This window comes from Cannabis sativa, chromosome 6 (assembly GCF_029168945.1).
Source record: "Cannabis sativa cultivar Pink pepper isolate KNU-18-1 chromosome 6, ASM2916894v1, whole genome shotgun sequence".
Lineage (NCBI taxonomy): Eukaryota > Viridiplantae > Streptophyta > Magnoliopsida > Rosales > Cannabaceae > Cannabis > Cannabis sativa.
In genome coordinates this window covers 67,002,646-67,023,641 of record NC_083606.1, presented here as the reverse complement: position 1 = coordinate 67,023,641, position 20,996 = coordinate 67,002,646, and the positions used below count along the sequence as shown (strand labels likewise).

General features: G+C 31.3%; 1 protein-coding gene across 7 annotated transcripts; it reads right to left on the bottom strand.

Annotated features, from left to right (window-relative positions):
- Positions 1-4,313: 4,313 nt before the first annotated feature.
- LOC115725372 (transcription initiation factor TFIID subunit 1) lies at positions 4,314-20,519 on the bottom strand. Of its 7 annotated transcripts, none has more exons than XM_030654871.2 (22): positions 20,253-20,519; positions 19,749-19,822; positions 18,803-18,909; positions 17,812-17,874; positions 17,594-17,639; positions 17,076-17,321; positions 15,678-15,793; positions 14,866-15,013; positions 13,559-14,654; positions 12,526-12,728; positions 12,101-12,338; positions 10,748-11,084; positions 9,969-10,184; positions 9,676-9,768; positions 8,990-9,190; positions 8,552-8,758; positions 7,806-8,286; positions 7,172-7,356; positions 6,856-6,981; positions 6,484-6,540; positions 5,247-6,365; positions 4,314-4,901 (listed from the first exon to the last, which is right to left on the bottom strand). In XM_030654871.2, the coding sequence occupies exons 2-22, from the start codon at positions 19,792-19,794 to the stop codon at positions 4,536-4,538; spliced, it is 5,697 nt and encodes a 1,898-aa protein (XP_030510731.2). In that variant the 5' UTR covers positions 19,795-19,822; positions 20,253-20,519; the 3' UTR covers positions 4,314-4,535. The 7 variants fall into 7 exon arrangements, with proteins under 7 accessions (XP_030510731.2, XP_030510730.2, XP_060973451.1 ...); XM_030654870.2 differs by having other exon boundaries at positions 14,866-15,016; positions 20,354-20,519; XM_061117468.1 differs by having other exon boundaries at positions 20,354-20,519.
- Positions 20,520-20,996: the final 477 nt, after the last annotated feature.

Here is a 20,996-nt window from a genome sequence, read left to right as displayed (position 1 = left end):
AAAATATATCTATATAAATCGTATTTTCTAAATTTTTTTTAATCTTTTTAGGTACTTATATAAATATTCCTAATTTTTTAGGTGGCTACAAATAACTTATAATAAACATAATATATATACATATAAATCTATGAAAGAAAAATAGAAAAGAAGAAGATAAAAACATTAAAATTGTTTCACGAATGTATAAGCTCAAGCTTTAGGGCTAGATGAGAAGGTGATTTAGAATGGTAAAATTTTAAATAATTTTGATTGTAATTTGTACTAATCTTTCAATCTAATAAAGTTATAATTTCTCAAAAATAAATAAAGAAAGAAAGAAAACTAACCATGAATACATTATATACACAGTAATTGTTTTGAACTTCCAAAATCTAAATAAAAACTAACATGTAATAATTAAATAAGATTTCATCAAAAGACAAATAATAATAATTAAATGAGATTAGAAAAATAGAAAATATAATTAAATCATACAGACAAAATTTAAAGATACATAAATAAAAAAAAAATAAAAACTAATAAATAAAACAAAAAAACTCATGTAAGTTGTGAGATGTTGTTCTTCTATAATTATTATTGCACCATAATAATTGACAAACTTTTCTTTATAGTTAATAATAATATCTTAAAATAATAATATAAATCACTCTCTAATTTGCTTGAGTACTGATACAAATTTATAGGTATATCTTGTAGATTTTCTCTATTTTTATAAATTAATAATTTCAATTAAGTCATGCCTTATTATGCCATTGACATTTGTGATAAAAGAAGGTTTGAACAATAATTATAATTACAATATTGTTCAAAAAAAAAAAGAATAAATGTGATGAAGCATAAATAAGGTATTTTTTTATAAAATAATTAATAACTTTACTTATAAAGCATAATTAATCTAATTTGAATAATATAGAAAATTATAATTCTAAATGATATACCTTGCTGAAAGATTATTCTGTGATTTTTCTTCAAGAATTTCAAATGCTCGTTTCAAAATTTCTCCACCTATATGTAAATGTATTAAATTATTTTTTTGAAGAAGAAAAATGTATTAAATTATTAAATCACTATTTACATAAGATTTTTCTTAAACCATTACAAAACAAATTATGACAAATAATAAAAATCATTTCCTGCAATCGAAACACAGTAAAATTAATTAGTTAGTAGCAAAAAAAAAAAACAATAAAATTAGAATCAAACACTATAAAAGTAAATATTGAGATTATATGCAAATCAACAATTTATATATGAAAATGAAAATTTATTTATTTAGTTTCCTAAATTATGATGAAGAAAAAAAGTAAATAAACTAAAAAAAAAAATGTGCGAATGAGCAAGAGAGAGAGAGAATCAAAATCAAAGTAAAGAGAAAAAAACTCTTTCACTTGTCTAATGCATTGACCCCAAAGCTTCTATATATATTATTTTTTTTAATTTTATTTTATAATAATAATAATACGCAATAAATTTATAATAAAATCTCATCAAATTTATTTTAATTGAAATAATATCATCAATCTTTTTAAGTCATCATTAATAACATTTATAATGCTATTTTTTTTTAAAAAAAAAAAAGAAAAGGAAAAACCGTTGCAATATTTTAAATATTAATATATTTTTTTTGAATAATAAATTAATATTAATATTTTTATTTATATATTAAATCGATATATAATTGATATAATAAAAAAATAATAAAAATGAATTGAAAATGTAACTCTAGTACTAAATTTTTGTGAAATATTATTATAGTTTTTTTTTTTAACTTAAAAAAACTACAAAATAGAAATTTTTTTTGAAAAACTCAAAAAGACCAAAAAAACAAAATAGATAGATTACTTCATTATTAATCTCCATTATCAACCTAAACATTAGGATTAGAATTATATAGATATAGAAAAATAAATAAATGTGGTTATGCTATTAATATTAAAGAGTGCATGATTGATTGATAATACACACAATATTTCTTTCATATTTTTTTTTTGTGATAATCTATAATTAATTGTGTGCCTTTTCATTTCTTTTTTTTATATGTTTAATGTTTAATGATTTAGTAATAATAATAATAATAATTACTCCATCCATCACTACAAATTAATACCACTTCATCATTAATATATATAATTAATTGTGTGCCTTTTTGTTTTTTTTTTTTCCATACGTTTAATAATAATAATAATTACTCAATCCATTATTATAAAATAGGGAAATTACCCGTTGTAACACTACTTCAAAGAGATAATTAGGTGAGAAAAATAAAATAAAATTAATTAAATCAACAAAATTGAGAGAATGAAGATTTCATAAAAAAAAAAAATAATAAAATAAAAAAAAATAAAAAAATAAAAAAAAACAACTCATTTAGGTTGCCACATGGCCTTTTTTATACTTTACTTTATATATAGATATAGATACTAACTTTATTAAAATCTAAAAAAGAAATAAAAATACCTTGGAGAAGAAAAAAATTTGAACAATCTTTATAATCATCTATGTAGATATATAGTGATCATGAAGAATGTACATTGAGAGATCATCACATAATTCTCATATGAACAATGGCAATAGATTGTGCTTCTTTTATAGTCTAATATATAGATTGATTTTGTAGTAACTATTTTGTTTAATTTGGTGGGACAAGTTATCAAAAGAGAATATTGAATATTATATTATCATTGTGTAACTGTTAAGATTGTAAATCAAAAATCATGATATAATTATATAAAATTATTAAATAAGGTAAGATGAAAAAAAATGAAAGGTCTTATTATTAAATAAGGTGAGATGAAAAAAATAAAAGGTTTTATTAAAGAAAAATAATTAAAAAAATTAAAAAAAAAATGTGAAAATATGAGAAAACAAAGAAAGAGAAAGAAATTAAAAATAGGTGAAAAAACTCATATAGAGTGTCACCTCACCTCTTCAAAAGCTTTCTTTATATATATATATATATATATATATATATATATATATTTATATGGAAGAGGTTTCAATGGTTACATTTTTATTGTAACTATCATGGTTACATTTTTTTAAGTCATTGGATTACTATTAAATGGTTGTGATTAATTTAGAAATTAAATAAAAATAAATAATAAATAACTTGTAACCTGAAAGTAACCTAATTATTTATTTCTTTATAAAACTTTAATTAAGATTAATTATATTTTAAAATTAAATTAATTATAATTATTAATTAATTTTTTACAATTTATTACTATATAAGGATCTTTTAGCAATTTATTTTTTTATACTTAAATTATTTAAAATTTTATAGCAAGACTTTTTATAATTTAAAATTATACACATATAATTTCATAATTTAAATTTTATTATACTTGTAATCTTAATATTAAATTATTACACTTAATTATTTAATTTTTTTATTTAAATATTTAAAAAGTAAAAAATGAAATAAGTTGAAGGATTTTTTAAAAAAAAAAATGGATGCACTTGTTATTGATTGATTAGCTTGAGGCCTCATACTTAGTTCATATAATTGTAACAAAATAATTAAATATCATTTAAAAATAATTAATTATTTGAAAATTTATTATAAGAAGAGAATTTTAATTTGTGTCAAAAGAAGTTTAATTTTTGTAAAAGAAATAAATTTTATTGTAAATATTATAATTAAATGGCTTAATTATTAAAATAATTCAAGTAAGGATTTAAATATAAATATTAATTGCTAAAAGAGGTCTTGTTAAATATTTAATTAATTATTTTAAGAAAATAGTTCATTATAATTAAATAATTCTGAAAAAGGAATGTCTACTATTTAATTAATTATTTTAAGAAAATAGTTAATTATAATTAATTAAATCTAAAAAAGGAAAGTCTACCTATTAGTAACCTGCTATTACAGGTTAAAGAAAAATGTAACCATTGAATAGTCACTATATATATATATATAGATTTAATACGTCAGTTAAATATTACTGTTAAATATTAACTGAATGACCACTGTATATATCTGTATATATGTAAGTAAAACCTCAAAGTTAATACAGTAGTAATCCAATTAAAAATTTATCAGTAATACCTATCTGATACCTTAAATTTATAAAGAAAAATAAACTTAAAAAAAAATTTGCCACTAAAAAATAATAAAAGAGTTAAGTGTATAAAAATTAAACCATAAAGGAATTTCGCCGCACTCTTAACTTAAAGTACTTCAGGAAAAGAAGCAAGACTTGAGTTTTTGAGTAAATAACACAATTTTGTTTCTTCTTTTTTTAACTGGGACATTGTTTTTGTTTTCTTGATAATAGTTCAAAATACAATTGAAACAAAAGATAGACTGTAGAATAAAAGACCCACCTAGAGTCTGCTTTCTCATTAATGCACAACACAGAGCTGAAGCCACTTTAACCCCAAAAATTTATGTACAAACTATACAAAAAGGTTGATACAACAATAATTTACAAGAGGAACTACCAATTTAATATACAACTGCAAATTTTTTCTTTTTATAATATATAGATGGAACAACAAAAGGAATAGCAGACATAAGTGATTTAAGACTACATAAAATCCCTAGATTCAATGCCTGCTTCAGCATCAGTTAAGCTTTCATCATTCTCATTCAGAATGTAGTCACAAAGCTCCAAAAGCTGATCTGCCAATGGAGGTATACCTGGATTACGCCCATCGTTGTATTGATGAGCATTGAAAGCTATTTGCCACACATCATGCCTGAATTGTTCCCTGCTTTTATACTCCAACTTCCTAACCTTTTCCTTTATGGTAGAAAGATCCATCGGCCGCTCTATTATGTCAAGGTAGTCAGGAGCCTCTTTTTTCGATACAGGTTTTAAGAAAAGATAAGACACTTCAATTCGGTCTTTAAGTGTCTCCACAATCTGCTCCAAGATGTTTGCCAAACCAACCTGTACAGTAATTCATTGTGATGAATGCCATCTCAAGATATGCAAACCCTAAACAGTGACCCGGTAGATAAGAAAAATATTCAAGGAGCAAGTTGGATATTTTGTTACTAGTGTTACTACTACTAAGCTACTACTATTGGTTGCAAGTTAATTTCCGAAATAATTTCATCATTGTCTAACAACCATTCTATGGATAAGGAGGGACACACATGAATACAGCACACATATCCTATACCAACAGCGATCGACATTAGATCTAATACATGCAGTTGCTTGTTATCTTACTATGACATCACTTTCAAAGAAAAACATGCATTGAGAGAGAAAGCAAGCATGGTAGATTACCTCTCCTCCTCTTCTTCGTTTTGTTGTTGCAGCAGATTCGGCACCATACCTTCCCAACTCAGCAACAGATCTTCGTTTTGTACTCCGTTCCCTATCTGGCAATCTCTTGTCAAATCTTCTTGCTCTGGAGTCTTCTATATAATCATCTTCTATCTCAGGCATTTTCCTCTTTTTCTTCTTCTTGGCTTTCTGGCGCTCTTCTTCTTCCCTCTCTCTTCTGATGGATACTTCATATCTTCTAATCTCAGCAACTCTTTCTTGTTCTTCCAGCATCTTCATTTCCTCTTCACGAATCCTTCTAGCCCTCTCTTCTCGAAGCATCTCTTCATTTCTACGCCTCTCCTGCTCTTCCCACCGTTTCCTTTTGTCTCTAGCCTTCTTTTTAGCTGCCTCAGCCAAATAAACATTCTCCTGATTTCTATGCATTTCAAAACTGGACAATTCCACAATTCTTTTAGTCTTCCTGTGATCAATACTACTGCCACCATCCTGAGCGATCTGATCCACATCAATAATTTCTTTTGGCCTCCTAATTATAATTTTCTTGTGAGAGTGTTCTCTATCTTTTTCTGTTCGTGGCCGTTTTGATATTTTATGAGATGCAAACCTGTCCCTCTCTATGTTAGCTGGTGGCCTAATAACAATAGTTGGTTTCTGTGGTTCAACTTGGCCTCTGTCCATGTCAGTTGGTGGCCGAATCACAATGGGGGGCTTATGAGATTCAACTTGCACATCTTCAGGTTTCGCTTTATTTGAAATTATTATTTTGTTAACTTTAACTGCAGACCTCCCAGTTTCAGTATCAGATGTCATTGGTTGATCAATGCTCTGAGTCACTCCAACAGAAAATCTATCAGGAACCTTGTCTGCTGAACTACATTTAAACTTCACTGGTACTTTTGTTCCTGGAGTAATGTTCTCTCCCTCAGAAGCCTCAACCAGAGCTATTTTGGTTGCACTTTTAGGTATAAGCTTCTTTGTTGTAGCTTTTGTCTGGGAAGGAGCAGATTGAGTCAATGTAGCGGATTTTCCAACTGCTTTCTCTGGTTCCGGAGTATCAACATTTGTGTCGACCTCTCTATATTTTGGGCAGTTTTTGTTTGTCCTCATGTGTCCAAGCTAGTACACCGAAAGAATTAACCGTCACAACCAATAAAATTATTTACCAGAACATGACATAATAATAACTTAGCTGTTTCAGTTTTAAGGACTAAAATATATTAAGAAGAATATACACCTGACCGCATGCTCCACAGACGAAACTTTCCCTTGCGTTCTTTTTTTCCTTAAACATCTGGTTGAGAGATAAGTAAATTAAATATATATAAATTGCATAATGGAAAGCCAGAAACTGGTCTTAATATATTTATCTATAATTCTATATATCAACCACCTAATGCAGGCTTTTCTTTACAATAAACTAAAGGGAAAGGAAATTGCAATGCCAATCTATGCCTAAAACATTACACAAAGCAAAACACAATCCAATCCTTTCAAACCTACTAGTATCAAAATACAAATCAAAATAATACTACCCTATAAGAAAACAGAACATTTGAAAAAAAAAAAAAAGTCCAAAAAAGAATCTAAGAAGAATGAGCTCAATTACCTTGACAGTAGTATCTCCTGCTATTTTGATTTTTTTATTGGTTAAATTTATGTTTACAGTATCATCATTCTTTTTCTTTTGTTTTAGTTTTCCAATTTTGTTCCTTTTCAGAAGAAGATTCTCCACCTGCAACCACAACATGAAGAACTACCCTCAGTTCTACCTTCCTATAATAGTGGAAGAATAATGTACATGTCTACATGATAAGTCTTCAATTCCATTTGAAATCTCAGAAAAAGAAGTGGAACTAAGAGAATAAAAAAAATTATGCACATGAAAAGAAAAAAATTTAAAGCGACGCATTCCTAGTTCCTACCACTTTGGCCTCTGCAATAGTATTTTCTTTTGATGAATATGGTCCATCATGTGGGTTTGTGCTAGTACTTAGCTTGACACGATCTGCATTCTCAACACCATAATTTATTCGGGGTGCTGGAGTCAATCCAGCTTCCTCTCCCATCAATCTCACCTTCTTCTTCTTCTTACCCGCAGCTTCATCATCTGCAGCATAGTTACCATGGTCAATTGTGGAGGGTTCCTTAAGAAAAGGAAAAAGAAAGGAATCTACTAGGCTGCTAGAATATCATAGGGTCCAATATGTCTCTAAGTCTAGCTATTTTAGATATTTGCAGACAGTAAATCCATAAATCAGGCAAGATATCAGTCCACTAACCACAAGATTTATTGAAAGTTTGTACTTTTCTTTTTTTCTCTTACCGATTTGAATTCAGACAAAAGTAAGATCCACAATATTCTTATGTATTCAACAGCTTTGTTAAAGCCAAGAATAATAATAAAATTCCTAGGGCAATGTATAATAAGATCCACAGTGGTTAAATGAAAAAGGGTTGAAGCCAAAAAGAATATGTCTAAGAAGATTCACAATGTTGAAAAAAAAAAAAAGAGGAGGGCGATGAAGGGATATGCTTTTGTAAACAAATACTACTTACCGTCCATAAGCAACCTGCATAATTCAGCTGCTTCAGCTGCTTCATCTTCAATTTCTTCTTCTGCCTGAGCTAATGAAGGACGTCCTCTCATTTTGAGGCCTTTAACACCATCTGCTTTATCATTCTTGGACTCCTCTACCCCTTCTTCACACTCTTCCGCATCAAGCAGATTCTCTAAATCCCCAGCAAATGAATCCAGATCACTATTATTTTCTTCAGAGTCGCTTTCATTTTCATCACCGTCAAAGGCTGAAAGACTCTGAACTTGCCGATCCCAGATTTCCTGACACTTCTCTCTGGTCTGTTGCTGCAGCTGAAGAAAGGACATCCGCTGCCCACGTGCATATTTACTAATTGTAGTGGGGTCAACTTTTACCCCTAATGCAGCTTGTTCACTTGACAGCTTGCGTATCATGGCAATCCTATGCCACCTTGTTTGCTTTGCAATCACTTCATCAGGAACATCAAATTTGAGAAGAACCTGTAAATAGAAACATAGTGAAGAGAACACAGAATATGTGAAATAAAATTCATGAGTTATAGTCAGTGGTGTTGTTTCAGTAATGGACAATTTGTCCTTCTAGCTACAGACTAGAGTATTATATATATAAGATGTGTGCGGGCATATAGCTCTTGAGGTTGTGCATGAGTACAATGCTTCACTAGTTCTTCTAAGATATGGAGCACAAATAATTTAATTCACAGGGTAAAAAACCAAACTCGCATGCCATTAATAGCTAACGAACCTCACGTGCAGCCTCCATGCTCAATCTACGTAGATCAGCATCTGTTCCAGTAACAGTGGTACCTCCTCGACCAGCAGCAGATTTTTTCTTCACCACAGCACTTGGCACTGGTGTTTTTTGAGCAGCACGGACATAGCTAAATCCTAGACCACGACCAGATGGATCGCCAACACCAGTAATCTCCATACGCTCAATATTTTCTTTTCCCTGCCAAGAGAACAAATATGATGAAATAAAAACATATAAGAGGAAAACTGAACTCCGATGATTTAATATTGCCTCTCCAGTCATTGCAATTTAAAAAATGGTGAATCTTTGGAAATGAGAGAAACATGAAAGTTAAACAAAATTCATATTGGCCAATAAGATTGAGGATTATGTAAATGAGCATGATTTAAGTTGGAGAAACCAACCCTTAAAATCAACTAGATACTTTACCTGTGTAGAAGCGACAAAATTGCTACTCAAGTTCCAAGGAGTAATTTGCAATTCCCTTTCAATGTGTGATGCCGCAGCCAGAGCTATAGCTTCATCAGGCAGACGACTCATAGCAGATGATATGGCATTTGGATGAGTTTCAGTAATCCCTAAATGTTTAAGCCGATATAAACCGGCTTGCATGCTTTCATAGGCACAGACCTACACCTCCAAGGGGAAAATAAAGATTAACCCAAGAAGAATTACATAAAACATTAAGCAATAGCAGCTATATCTCTTTGGTCAAAGTTATTATCTACTAATCAATCAAACGTCAGACTTCAGAGTACTAACCCATGAGATATTCATCTACATCGTCAAGGAAAAACATTCTTTATTTTACAAAATCATGTTGAAATACAAATACAGAATTATGTCAGCACCAAATCTGTCACTGGGCCAATTTAAACATATTTCCGGTGTGGGGCACATTAAAGATGTCTCTTCAATGAACACACAAAATGCAATACAAATTTTATAAATGTTAAACCTTTTGGCCATTCCTTCACTTCAGTATAAATTCAGATCAAACGTAATATTCCTTCATTATTTGAAGATATAGTTATGTAAGTATTTTTAGCTCTTCAATTTATCAAACTGAGCTTGTACAAGAATTAAGATATGTGAAAAAGTGAAGGTAGACTCACCTCCTCAGGTTTCACCATATTTCTCAGTTCATCCTCCGAGAAAATGCGAAAGTTGTTTTTCTTAACCCAAATTGATTGTGCAATTGACCCTCTCTGGAATGTGACACAGTAACAAATGAGTGGATTTCAAATAAATAAATCAGAATATTGAAATTTTAAAAAAAAAAAAAAAAAAAAAAAAAAAAAAGAAACATGCACATATCATGAAACAATCAAGTAAAAGCCATGTACTCAATATGAAAATGTACAAAATCTATCACATTCCTAAGAGTAAATCAATTTTATATGACTACCTGCACATGCATATTTGCATATTCCTTGAGCTTCTTTTTAATAAAAACTTCAGAAAGATAAGGAAACTGTGATTGCAATCCATCAGCACGGATGCAAGGAGTCATATGGCGTTTTTCAGCAGCTCGGAATTCACGGCACATGTGAACCAAGAGCCTATTAATCATATAATTTTGAAGGTTCTTAGTTCCAGGAGACATTACCTCCATGAGAGGCTCCTACAAAGAGCATTCAATTAAAATGTTAGTTTCAGCAAAAAATCTTTGTATGGGTTTCCCAAAGTAAATTGATTTCCCAAAAATGTACTACTGTGACAGAGTATACAATTCAAACGCTGTAAATTAAATGATAAAAATTTTAAGTTTCAACATTAAAGATATTTAGTGTGCATAAATACACATGCAATTGCCCAATTATAGAAATGAAAAACAAAAAATGTGCAAACACAATTTCATTACACATTATAAATATCATGTTGAAAGCATTTGAAAATATTTTGCAACACAAAAAAATTCAAGGAAATGAAGACTTACACGGTACACTTTTTGTTTAGAATAATAGGGAGTAGGGACAATAGTTCCTAACCAATTATATTTTTCTTTTAAAAAACAATGTAGGGGGAGAATAAAAAAATTACATTAGTGACAACTAAAGCCAGAAAACACTACTAGTTGCAGCACAGAATTTCAACCTCTGATCAAGTCAGAGAACAAAAAAACACTTTGGAATACCATATATCCAAATTGCTGAACAATCTATCTGTAACTCTTGTGGTACGTACCTGTTGTCCAACAGCATTAACCCTGTCAATGCGTCTTAAAGAGAGTTTTCCCTTTGCAGAACGAACTAGCAAATAATCAGTTGCAGGAACCTTATGGGAAAATAAGGGTGCTCTATACATATTGGTTTCTAGAGATGACTGATTGCAACCAGATTTTATATCTCCAAGGAAAGGTGATTTATCAGCAGGATTTAAGGAGACAACATGTCCAAAGTTGTTGTTTGCACTGCGCATTGAAATGGCTGTTTGATCATCTGGAGCTGATTTCTGATAATAAGTGCAGAGTCTTGCACCCATTCCAATGTTACTCAAAAGTAAAGGTCTTTCCTCACAATACCTGCAAAAACGACAAGGAGAGCAAGGTTTTATTTCTTGATAGAAAGAACTAAACAAAGAGAATAAATTTGATTAGCTGATTCCGAATCCAACACAAAAAGGGTTAACAAGTGCACATTGCAAAAGAACAAGCAAAAACAGTATGTAAGGATGTAAATGCAAGATGTTGTAGTCAAAAGTACAAAGTTTTAAACCAATCTTCTTAGACAGTATATGTAATGTATAATAAGGAACAAAAAAAAATTACACAAATTAATCTTGTCCAAACTACTTGTGATACTAAAATATTGTATTGGCTTAGGCGTCTACTTCAAAGGAGCTTGAAGATATTCTTAGTTGGCTCTATAATTAGTTTCTATATTATGTTTCAGCCTCTAAATCTATAATTCTTTGTTGTATTGGAATACCTAATTCCTTTCCAATTTTATCTTGTTACTTCTCGATAAATTTTAATAAAAATATCTAGCTCTATCTTTTCAGATCTACAAAATAAAGGAAACCAACAGTTTCTTCTAATTTTTCACCACTTAACAGCGGTAAAGATACGCAATGAAGGATGAAAAGCACCAATGGGATCTTTCAGCAAAAGATAAAATTTGAATATAGATCCAGAGAGATAGAGAAGGTTAAGGACTCAAAGAAAGGGTGAAATTTCTCAAGAGAGATGAGAAGATTAAAAACCAAAGATCGTTAGACCAGCTAGATGCTTTTTTTACTTCACAAAAGGGAACACTGGATAGAGAGGGAAGAGAAAAAGTGAAAAAACGAAAAAAGGTCAATAAATGAAGATTAAAAAATAGAAATTTAATCCAGGTTAAGAAAGATTCAGCCTAAAATTGTATTATTTTTTTCCTCGTGTAAGGAGCGAGTTGACATTTTTTGAATAAGGCTTTTAAGTTAGCAACGTTATCATTATTATTGCTATTAAGAGAAGCCTTTTCTAAGAAAGGAAAAAAAGAAAAATTGCTAGTTTTACCATTATGCATATGTATATATAATTTCTTCCAAGCCACTTACTCCATTAGGAAAACATGGCCATCTTTCACAGAAAGATCAGATTTCTTCTTAAATGCTCCAGGAGGGCGTAAAGACTTATTTTCACCAGGCAGCTTCTGTGCTCTTGGCAACAAATGTATTTTTGTACGAACAAGATGAAGCAAAGAGTTTGGTGGCACATTTTGGGTAACAAGAGATTTATCGTCTTCAAGCTCTTTCCCTCGATAAAACAGCTTCACTGTCTCAGTTGACTTGAAATCTACAATCAAAGTTCCTGGTTAGTTTCCACAGTTTAGATAATAACAATAATATAATCTTTCAAGAAATCATATCATAAATATTTGGAAACATAAACTGTTTATGGCATGTAGTGTATAGATAAATTAGCAATAGGTTATCAAGATTTTTTATCACTATTAAGGATTAACTCATTCAAAGAAGACAACCTAGCTTTTTTGAAGCTTTAGCCTTAACAGAGGAGATGGTTTCCTCAGCGTCCACATGGAGTTTACTTCCTTTCCCACCCAAGCTCTTTACAATAAGTTTCATTGGTCCTTGAGTAGGCAGCTTCCCTTGTTCCTTTAGAGCCACTTCATTGTCATGGGGATACCACAAAGCTTTAGGTCGATGAAAATTAGCTATGTCCTTACTGCAAAACACAAGTAAGATTTCAAACATTACAAAACATGTTTCATAAATATTTAACACGGCATGAACTAGGATATATAGCAGCATACTCAATCATACTCGACACATATTGCACCTAACCAAGCAGTCCAGCCCCATTCCAAATCAATAATGCAAAGAACTCCCAAGTTATAATTATCACTAATAGAAATTTCAAACTAATTGACACTATTTTCCATTATGTTGGTGCGCCAGTTATCAATAAAAGCGTTTCTCAAAGATTGCCAGCATAAAAAGCGTTTAAGATGCAAAATATGCGTCTTTTTGGGTGTGTATACAAAGCAAAAATTACAATCAGAAGCAAATATGAATTTGACCGATGATAGAAATGCATTCTTCTGTATAAGGCAAAATTATAAAAAGAACAAACATTTTAAAGACATTCCTCTTGATTAAATTTTCATTATGATTAGTCGGAAGGCTTTAAAAATCTAATTAGTTTCTAATTAATGATTCCTTGCTTGCTTTTGCTTCTCATGTAGGAATGGTAACTTTGTCTTTCTCAATTATCTTTTCTGATTATAATAAAGTTTTGGTTTCTAAAATATACAACTCTACTTGCTAAATCAACTAAAATGTGGTACCCTAAACGAGCTAAGGATGAGCTTGGTAACACTAATTTTTCTTCTTCCTTTTTTTTTAAAAAAAATTATGTAGTTTAGTTTTAATTTTTAGAGAAGTGAAATATTTTTGAGAAACATGTTCAGCAGAAGTGATTTTTTTTCTTAATTCACAGAAATAAGTCACCATAACCAAACAGAATGTCAAGTATTCCAATTATTTTATTCTTACTTGCTCAACTTCAGCTTCATCGTCTGTAGTGTAACTGCAGGTTGTGAGTGATAAAGTTTGACACCCTGAGCTGTTCGCTTTTTTGAGTTTGATTTCATTTGCTGAGATGTTTTTTTGTTTGAATAGTGTTTGTCATTAGCGACTAGTCGCCAAACAGATTGTCCTCCATGACCTGGCAACTCAAGAGAATCACCGTGGCCCGACTTTACAGAGCGGGTAACAATCATAGCCCCAGCATGAAGCCTCAGATCCTTACCATCCTTGCTATCCAAAATTTCAAAAAGCATCTGCTCATCCTGAAGATCAAGAATAAGCTTTGGCTTTCTAATAGGTCTTCCTTGCTCCCATATTATACTGTCCAACCAAGATCCTTCTAGCATGTCTTTGTTTAACGATATAAGTTTGCTAAATTGTTTTGCAGCACCAGTTCGATGAGGCTGCTTCTCAACAACTTTCTCCATTCCCTCATAATCCTGATTAGAGTCATTCACTTCAGATCGAGATTCCAGTCTCAAAAGTTGTGGATGATATCTACCTTCTGAGAATGGAAGGCTTGAAGATCCTGATGTTCTTGTGCCAAACTGCTCCAATATAATTGGGGAACTATGTACTAAATTCTTGTGAGTCTTCTCATCAGCTACTACTACTGTATTTACTTTGTGATTTTGCAGCCTAGCCTCAGATTCTGTTTCACTATCAGTTACTGTAGCTTCAAAATGGAGTTCAGTGCTTCCAACAGAATTTTCACTAACAACGGGAGAATTATCCCAGACAATCCCAACCTCCCAGTCTAGTTGATCAAGAGGATAAAATGTAGCACTTGACGGTGAATGCCTACCAGCAGGGCATATGACTGTCTCTTCCTTCATTGGCTCTGCAGAGAGAAAGGAATCTTTTCTTGACCCATCATACTGTGAACCCGCTAAGGCAACCCCTTGCAAAGAACCGGAATTTTGGGATTCTGACTCAATGTCATCATGGTCATCCTTATAAAATTCCTCTTGTTTAAGAGACATAAAACTCTGACCAGAACCTCTCAAAAACTCTTCTTCATCTTCTTCAACAATATTAGAAACATCAATGGATTTAAACCTATCTGAAAAGATGAATGAGAATCAACAAACTACCCAAAAAAAGAAAAAGTAAACTATACACACAAGAAGATGACAACAATAGTATTAAAATCTATACATGTGAGAACATCTACAGACCCAAACATAAATTCTAGAATAGCAACACAATAACTAGTGAAAAAAGAATACGGGCTGAGATATTTGTAGCGAGAAAATCTTAAATACGCCACATACCTTTAGGAACAAAATACTTATGATCTCTCTTATCCCTTTTCTTAACGGGCTCATGAATTCCAAAGATTTCAGAGAACTGTAAAATAACTTTTCCATCTTCTATACATAAAACTGGCAATGGTGTGGGGTCTTTTTCTGATAGCTCCTCCTGCTTGCTCATGCATAATTACACAAAACAATCATCAATGAAAATCGTAATTGAACAAACTGATACAAATAACTACCCAGTAGTACCCACATGACATCATCAAAGGGCTGGTTTTTTTTTTAAGAGAGGAAAAATGCATGTACTGTCACCTTTAATACAGTTAGGGATCACCAAATGCAAAGTAGTCATTTCAACTCTTATTTATTCTGTATAGGATCCAAAAATCTGAATCTAAATTAACTAATACACACTAAACAATGCTAATGAACCTTCAACACATAAAACTTTTCTTGAAATACACATTCAGCTTTTATTTCTGGATAAGAAGTTCTCAGTAATGTATTATAAGTTAGACGCTTGCAGGGTAAAATAAATCGCACCTAGCACTATATTATTCGTATTTCACCGTAGTTATGCATAAAAGCCAGCCAGAACATGATGTCTCTGAAGCTAAATAATCATAAACTTAGAGAAAAGAATTTAAGACTTCTCCTTCTTGATGCTGCTATGTGATCGGCAGCTATTGCTTTGAATCGGCCTAGGCTGATTAGTGTATACGTTAGTTAGCACTATATGATGCTATGGTTTGGAGTAGTTTATACTGGTTCTTAAGATGTATATATCACTGTTTAAAATATCAATATAATCAAGGCAATATAGCAACCTGAGATTCTTCTATGTCAGAGGCCAACGTTTCTGTATCATGAGAGTCAGTCTCGTGATCATCCTCAGAAGACTTCTCTTTGATAGAATCCACCTCAGGAGATTTAACCTCTTCACCTGACAGTGGCATGCTGAGATAAGTCCAATGTCAAAAGACAAAGCTATAGGGAGGGGAAAAAAAAGTAAATACCAACATTAAACTCTTTGAACAGTTTAAAACTACCATGTATGTAGACCAGATTGATGGGGTTCCCAAGTGAGGTAAACTAATGTTTTTGTTTTGATATGAACAACAGCTATATAGTGACAGTGAACCATCCTGGCATATGCTACAATGGCACTTTGTTTGGTGGATTAAACTTTTGGTTCTATAATGCCCCAGTACTATGCCAGTACATATCATTAAAAGCATAATATTACCTTTTCATTCTTCAAGAGAATCCATTCTAATAAATAGCATGCATCTGCTACTCCCATGTATCTTAGAATTAACAACCTCTATGTGGTTGTCTAGATTGTACTACAGATGATTTCCCATCATCTCTTTGTAATACAATCTTGTTTCTTATTAAAAAAACAACTAATAAATATCTAATGGCATACACTCAACAACAGAGCAGCCATAAAACAGAAATAGAATTTAAGAATATTACATAAGCCATGATAAGTTCCTTTGTCAAATACAAATACATATTATAGTTACCATTGTCATCAGTCAGCAAAAACGACTGACTTTTAATTCAGCAACAAATTCTAGTTCAGTTCTCAACATAAACACCTAAACTTGCTATAATTAGCATACCAATTAGCAGTAGACATCGAAACTGCCCAAGCTGATCAATAAATGGTGTGTTTGTGCCCTAGGTAGGCATGTTCGTTGCTAAAATACATATTGCTGGAAACATGCATATATAGACTCATGTTGAAAACATATACCCACAAAATACTATACATTTATAGCACATTTCGAAAGGTGTTTGATGCAACATCTATAACTGTTTTTCTTTATCTTTCAAGAAGTTGAAAACAACATCTTCTATCCATAGCAGTGGTGTTTTGTTTTTCTTATTCTTGGAAGGCTCCTAAGCATAGTTTTTCCCTTTCTTATAAGCTGAAATTCATAGTATCCAGGCATTGTTTTTGTTTCGTTAAAACCAAAATCAGGTCTGTTCCAGACTTTCAGGGTAATATATAAATATATATAAATATATATATATTTGCATGTGTTAAGCACGAAAAAATGCAGTCATTTGAAAACAATTTAAGCTGGAATGTGTATGAAAAAAAAAACATTCAAAAACAAAACAAAATTATACATGCATGATAGCAACCAAATGAAGAAAGATATAGCAGAAAGTTTTTTTTTTAAAAAAAAAAAAAAAGTCGAAACCAAGCCTACCCAAAAGAGTGGTATTCTGAACCTTTGTATCATTATCAACCACCTCTTGTTCCTCTTCAATTTCTTCATCATAATTTTCATCGTCAAATACAGACGGTGTAGGCTTCAAAATAGCCAGTGAGTTAGAAATGTATGCCTTTTTGGACAAAAGATAGTCCTCCTCAGTGGCCGCTTGAACCTCCGGTCCTTCATATTGCTCATCAAAGTCTTCGTAATCAACTGCATCTTCAGCCTTCTCATCATAATCTACGAGTGAGAGAAACAAAATGAACATAATCAGAAACTCTTGACAGCAAAACATCTAAATTTAGGAAGGTAGATGTGACTTTCACCTACAAATAAATTTTGAATGTTAAAGTTACATATTATAATCTTCCTAGCATAGAAATTATCACCAAATGAATTACTGTATCATCAACGAATGCCATTACAAATATTCAAAGACAAAAAGCAATGAAGTATAAAGATATTGAAAGAATATTTCATATTTGATTCTATAATTTTCCTAGCAGACAAACCTTGATCAGCATTGTCTGCTGCTGTTCGTGATGATTTAACGGATAACTGCAATCACACAAAATTAATTGTATCAGAGGAGATCAAAACTAAGAGTGCATACACTACAATTCACTTGAATACACCACACAAAGTTAAAATCACTTTCCAAATCCTATTGAAAGGATGATTATTCAACTCAAAAAAAGCTAGTACACAGGATTGATTAAGAGTTCCATACGTCAATATCTGTCAGGGATGACCCCAGCTTGTCAGCTAGAGCAGAAAGATGCTCTTTCGCGTCCTGAAAAATGTATTCAAATTCAGCATCAAGGTTAGACAGGAAAAATATTAGGAAGCAACACGAACAAGGTCTAAAAAATAAAAATCATTTTCAGCACATCCAAGATAGTCCAAGGGTAGCATGAAAGGCACAATGTTGTAAGATGTTTTTCTTTTCTATTTTATTTTATTGTTCTCTAGTTAACTTTATCTTTATAGAAAAACACACACACAGAGACAACACAGCTTTATTTAGGGGTAAAACTACAATCAGATTATGAGAAAACCTAAAAAAAAAACTAAATTAGATGAAAAAAAAAATGCCAATCTCTACATTAAGTCAGAATATGACATCTTTGAATTCTGTGCTAATTGTTTTCCAGTTGAAAGATGTACATAAACCATATGACCTCAGAGTACTGTTAACTTCACCAAAAATTTGCCTAGCTCATGACATTTTTCTGATGTTTTAAAGTAGAAGCGTGAGACATTTTTTTCTTATGAAGGAAACAAAATTCCACATAAGCAATACATTCATTTAACTAAAAACAATCAAAAGCTGGAAAGACAAAGAGCAAAGAAGCTTAAAGTTTGGGTGTTTCTCATTATGATGATTACAAATCCTTCTTTTCAAAACAAAGGTGACTCCTCTCTCTTCTAAGGAGCCAATAATTACATGTTTTACAATTCCACATTACTGCTGTCATCTTCCCTTTGCCAAAGCCCTCATAGGCTTCTATTATCATTAAATTTTTAAAGAAACATTAATGAAGAATATGTTTTACAAAATCCTATACTACAGATATCAGGCAACACTACAATGGAATTTTTTCCTTAAACAAAATCTCCATTCTCATTTCCTCCTAAAATCACATCCCCTTTTAGTTCTAAATATCATGTCCATTGCCACAATTGCTCGACACTAGGAGGTGAGGTAACAATAAAAATACCTCATCAAGGTAATCAACATCGAGGTCACCAGAGTTATCAACATTGCCAAACATAAATCCCAAAAGCCGGTTACTACCACCAGCCTCTTCGTAATCATCCTCGTCATCTGCCAAATTACAATAGAAAAAGAAAAATTATAGATAGGATTCATAGGAATGTTATATGTTGAGTTGAACATTATATTATAAATACTACATAGGAAATAAAGTTATAAACAGACCAAACCCATATAAGCCTAAAAGTTCAACTGCAAATGAAGAGGCCTATCATTGTTTGTGTCTGAGGTGTTGTATTTGGTGTAAGAAAGATGGGAAATCTATTATTCATTTATTCTTTGAGTGAGCTTTTACTCAGTTGTTATGGTCTAATATGCTCAGTGAATCTAACATTCAGTATACGCCTTGCTCATTTGTCCAGTTGTTAGTGTACAAATTGAAAGGGGGGAAGAGACTATCAACAATGTCGACAACAGCCATCTTGGCTATCTTCTGGTTTTGGTTAGAGAGAGGAACAGTTTCTAAGACAAATAGGTCTCTGTAAAAGGACTTTGGGAGAAGACTAAAATCTGGGTTACATCCCGGTTATATGAAACTAAAGGCTTTGAGGGATTGTCTTTTCTATCTCAAGAGAGATTGGGGAAGTTTCCTGTAAATGCTTTAGTTTTGTTTATGTCATATAATATTTTATTGTGTAGTTGTACATAGGCAACATAAGATCATTTTCATCTTTCTTTCTTTTCTTTTTTTTTTTTTTGTATTATTCCTCATATTAAAACAAATGAGTTTCATTTAAATAACAATAATATATTTAAAGAATGAATGAGAGTTGATAGACATTATTGAAACCCCACAATAAAATCTTACTGGTGTTCTGTTGCCTAAGCAGTTCCAATAGCAAGTTTTCACGAAAAAAGAAAACAAAAAACAAGAATAGCAGCAAACTAACCTTCATCTCTTCCATCTTGAGAACCGCTATCAGAACCATAACCCATGTTGTGAAGACACGCTTACTGAGACAACCTAAACAAGAATTCAAGGCATAAGAAAGCCCGTTTTTCTTGCCAAAGAATACTAGAACAAAGTGTAAAACAAAACGAAAATTAAAGTTATATACTTAAATGTAAGAATATAAGAAAATAAAGAACGCAAAACTTACTCATTCAAACCCTAGTACCAGCTTTTTAAATTTCATAATAAACCTATCTAATTCACAATTCAACACAGAAAGCAGTGGTAGAGCTAATGAAAGGTTCAGTAGCGGAGCATCTAAATTGTATATTACACATGTGAGGATGGGTATTTAGAATCATATATATTCCTAAAACCAGAAAAGCAAAAGAACTCATAATCTTAGAAGCAAACATAAACCTTTCAATTTCAACAGAAGATCAAATTTGAGAAGAAATAGATACATAATGATTCAGTTCATTGTTCGAACAGAGATGCTAACCAGGATTTCGTTTTCGCTTAGAATCTGAGCTCAGTACTAATTTTGTAACGCAGAAATGAAAATTAAGATACCTACAGAAATGAAGTTGAGAGACTACAAACCTAACTGGAAAGGCGAGAGAGAGAGAATTTAGGGTTTTTGCTTGAATTTGAGAAAGAAAGAAAGGATGAACAGGTTCGCCGGAGAAATCAGTGTGCTTTAATGGAATTGGAGAGTAAAGAAGAAACGAAGAAGAAGAAGAAGACGACGACGACGATTTATATTTATATATAAAAGATTTATTAAGATGAACACAACGATTTATATAAAGTAAATAACACTTAAGTCCCCGATTTATCCCAAATTTATCAATTTGTCCCCATATTTTACTAATTGTTACATATTAATCCCTCTCTAACTTATATTTATTCTTTCTCAGTAACATGTGCAGACAAAATATCCACAAAAATACATCAATGTGACATTATTTTCTAGACAATTAAATCTATTTAAGACAAGACTCGTAATTTAAGATGGTATTGTTAGGTCAATAGTGTAGTCTTTTCTAAAGAGATAAATTGAACAAGCCCTAACAAGAAAGAAATCATTACTTAGATAAGTGCTTAAATTTTTTAAAAGTATCAATACATTTTATTATTGAGTAATTTGTGGCATAAATACATAAGTTTAACTCCCAGTTATAAATAAATACTTAAGTTTAATTTTTTACGGTAATAATACTTAAGTGATATTTCTGAAACTCTG

Coding starts and splice junctions, on each gene's coding strand:
- LOC115725372 (XM_030654870.2), bottom strand. CDS start 19,794: ATGGGTTATGGTTCTGATAGCGGTTCTCAAGATGGAAGAGATGAAG. Junction 18,910..19,748: donor TCAAGATGGAAGAGATGAAG/GTTAGTTTGCTG, acceptor GTAATTTGGCAG/ATGACGAGGATGATTACGAA. Junction 6,982..7,171: donor CTATTGCAGAGGCCAAAGTG/GTAGGAACTAGG, acceptor TTGTGGTTGCAG/GTGGAGAATCTTCTTCTGAA.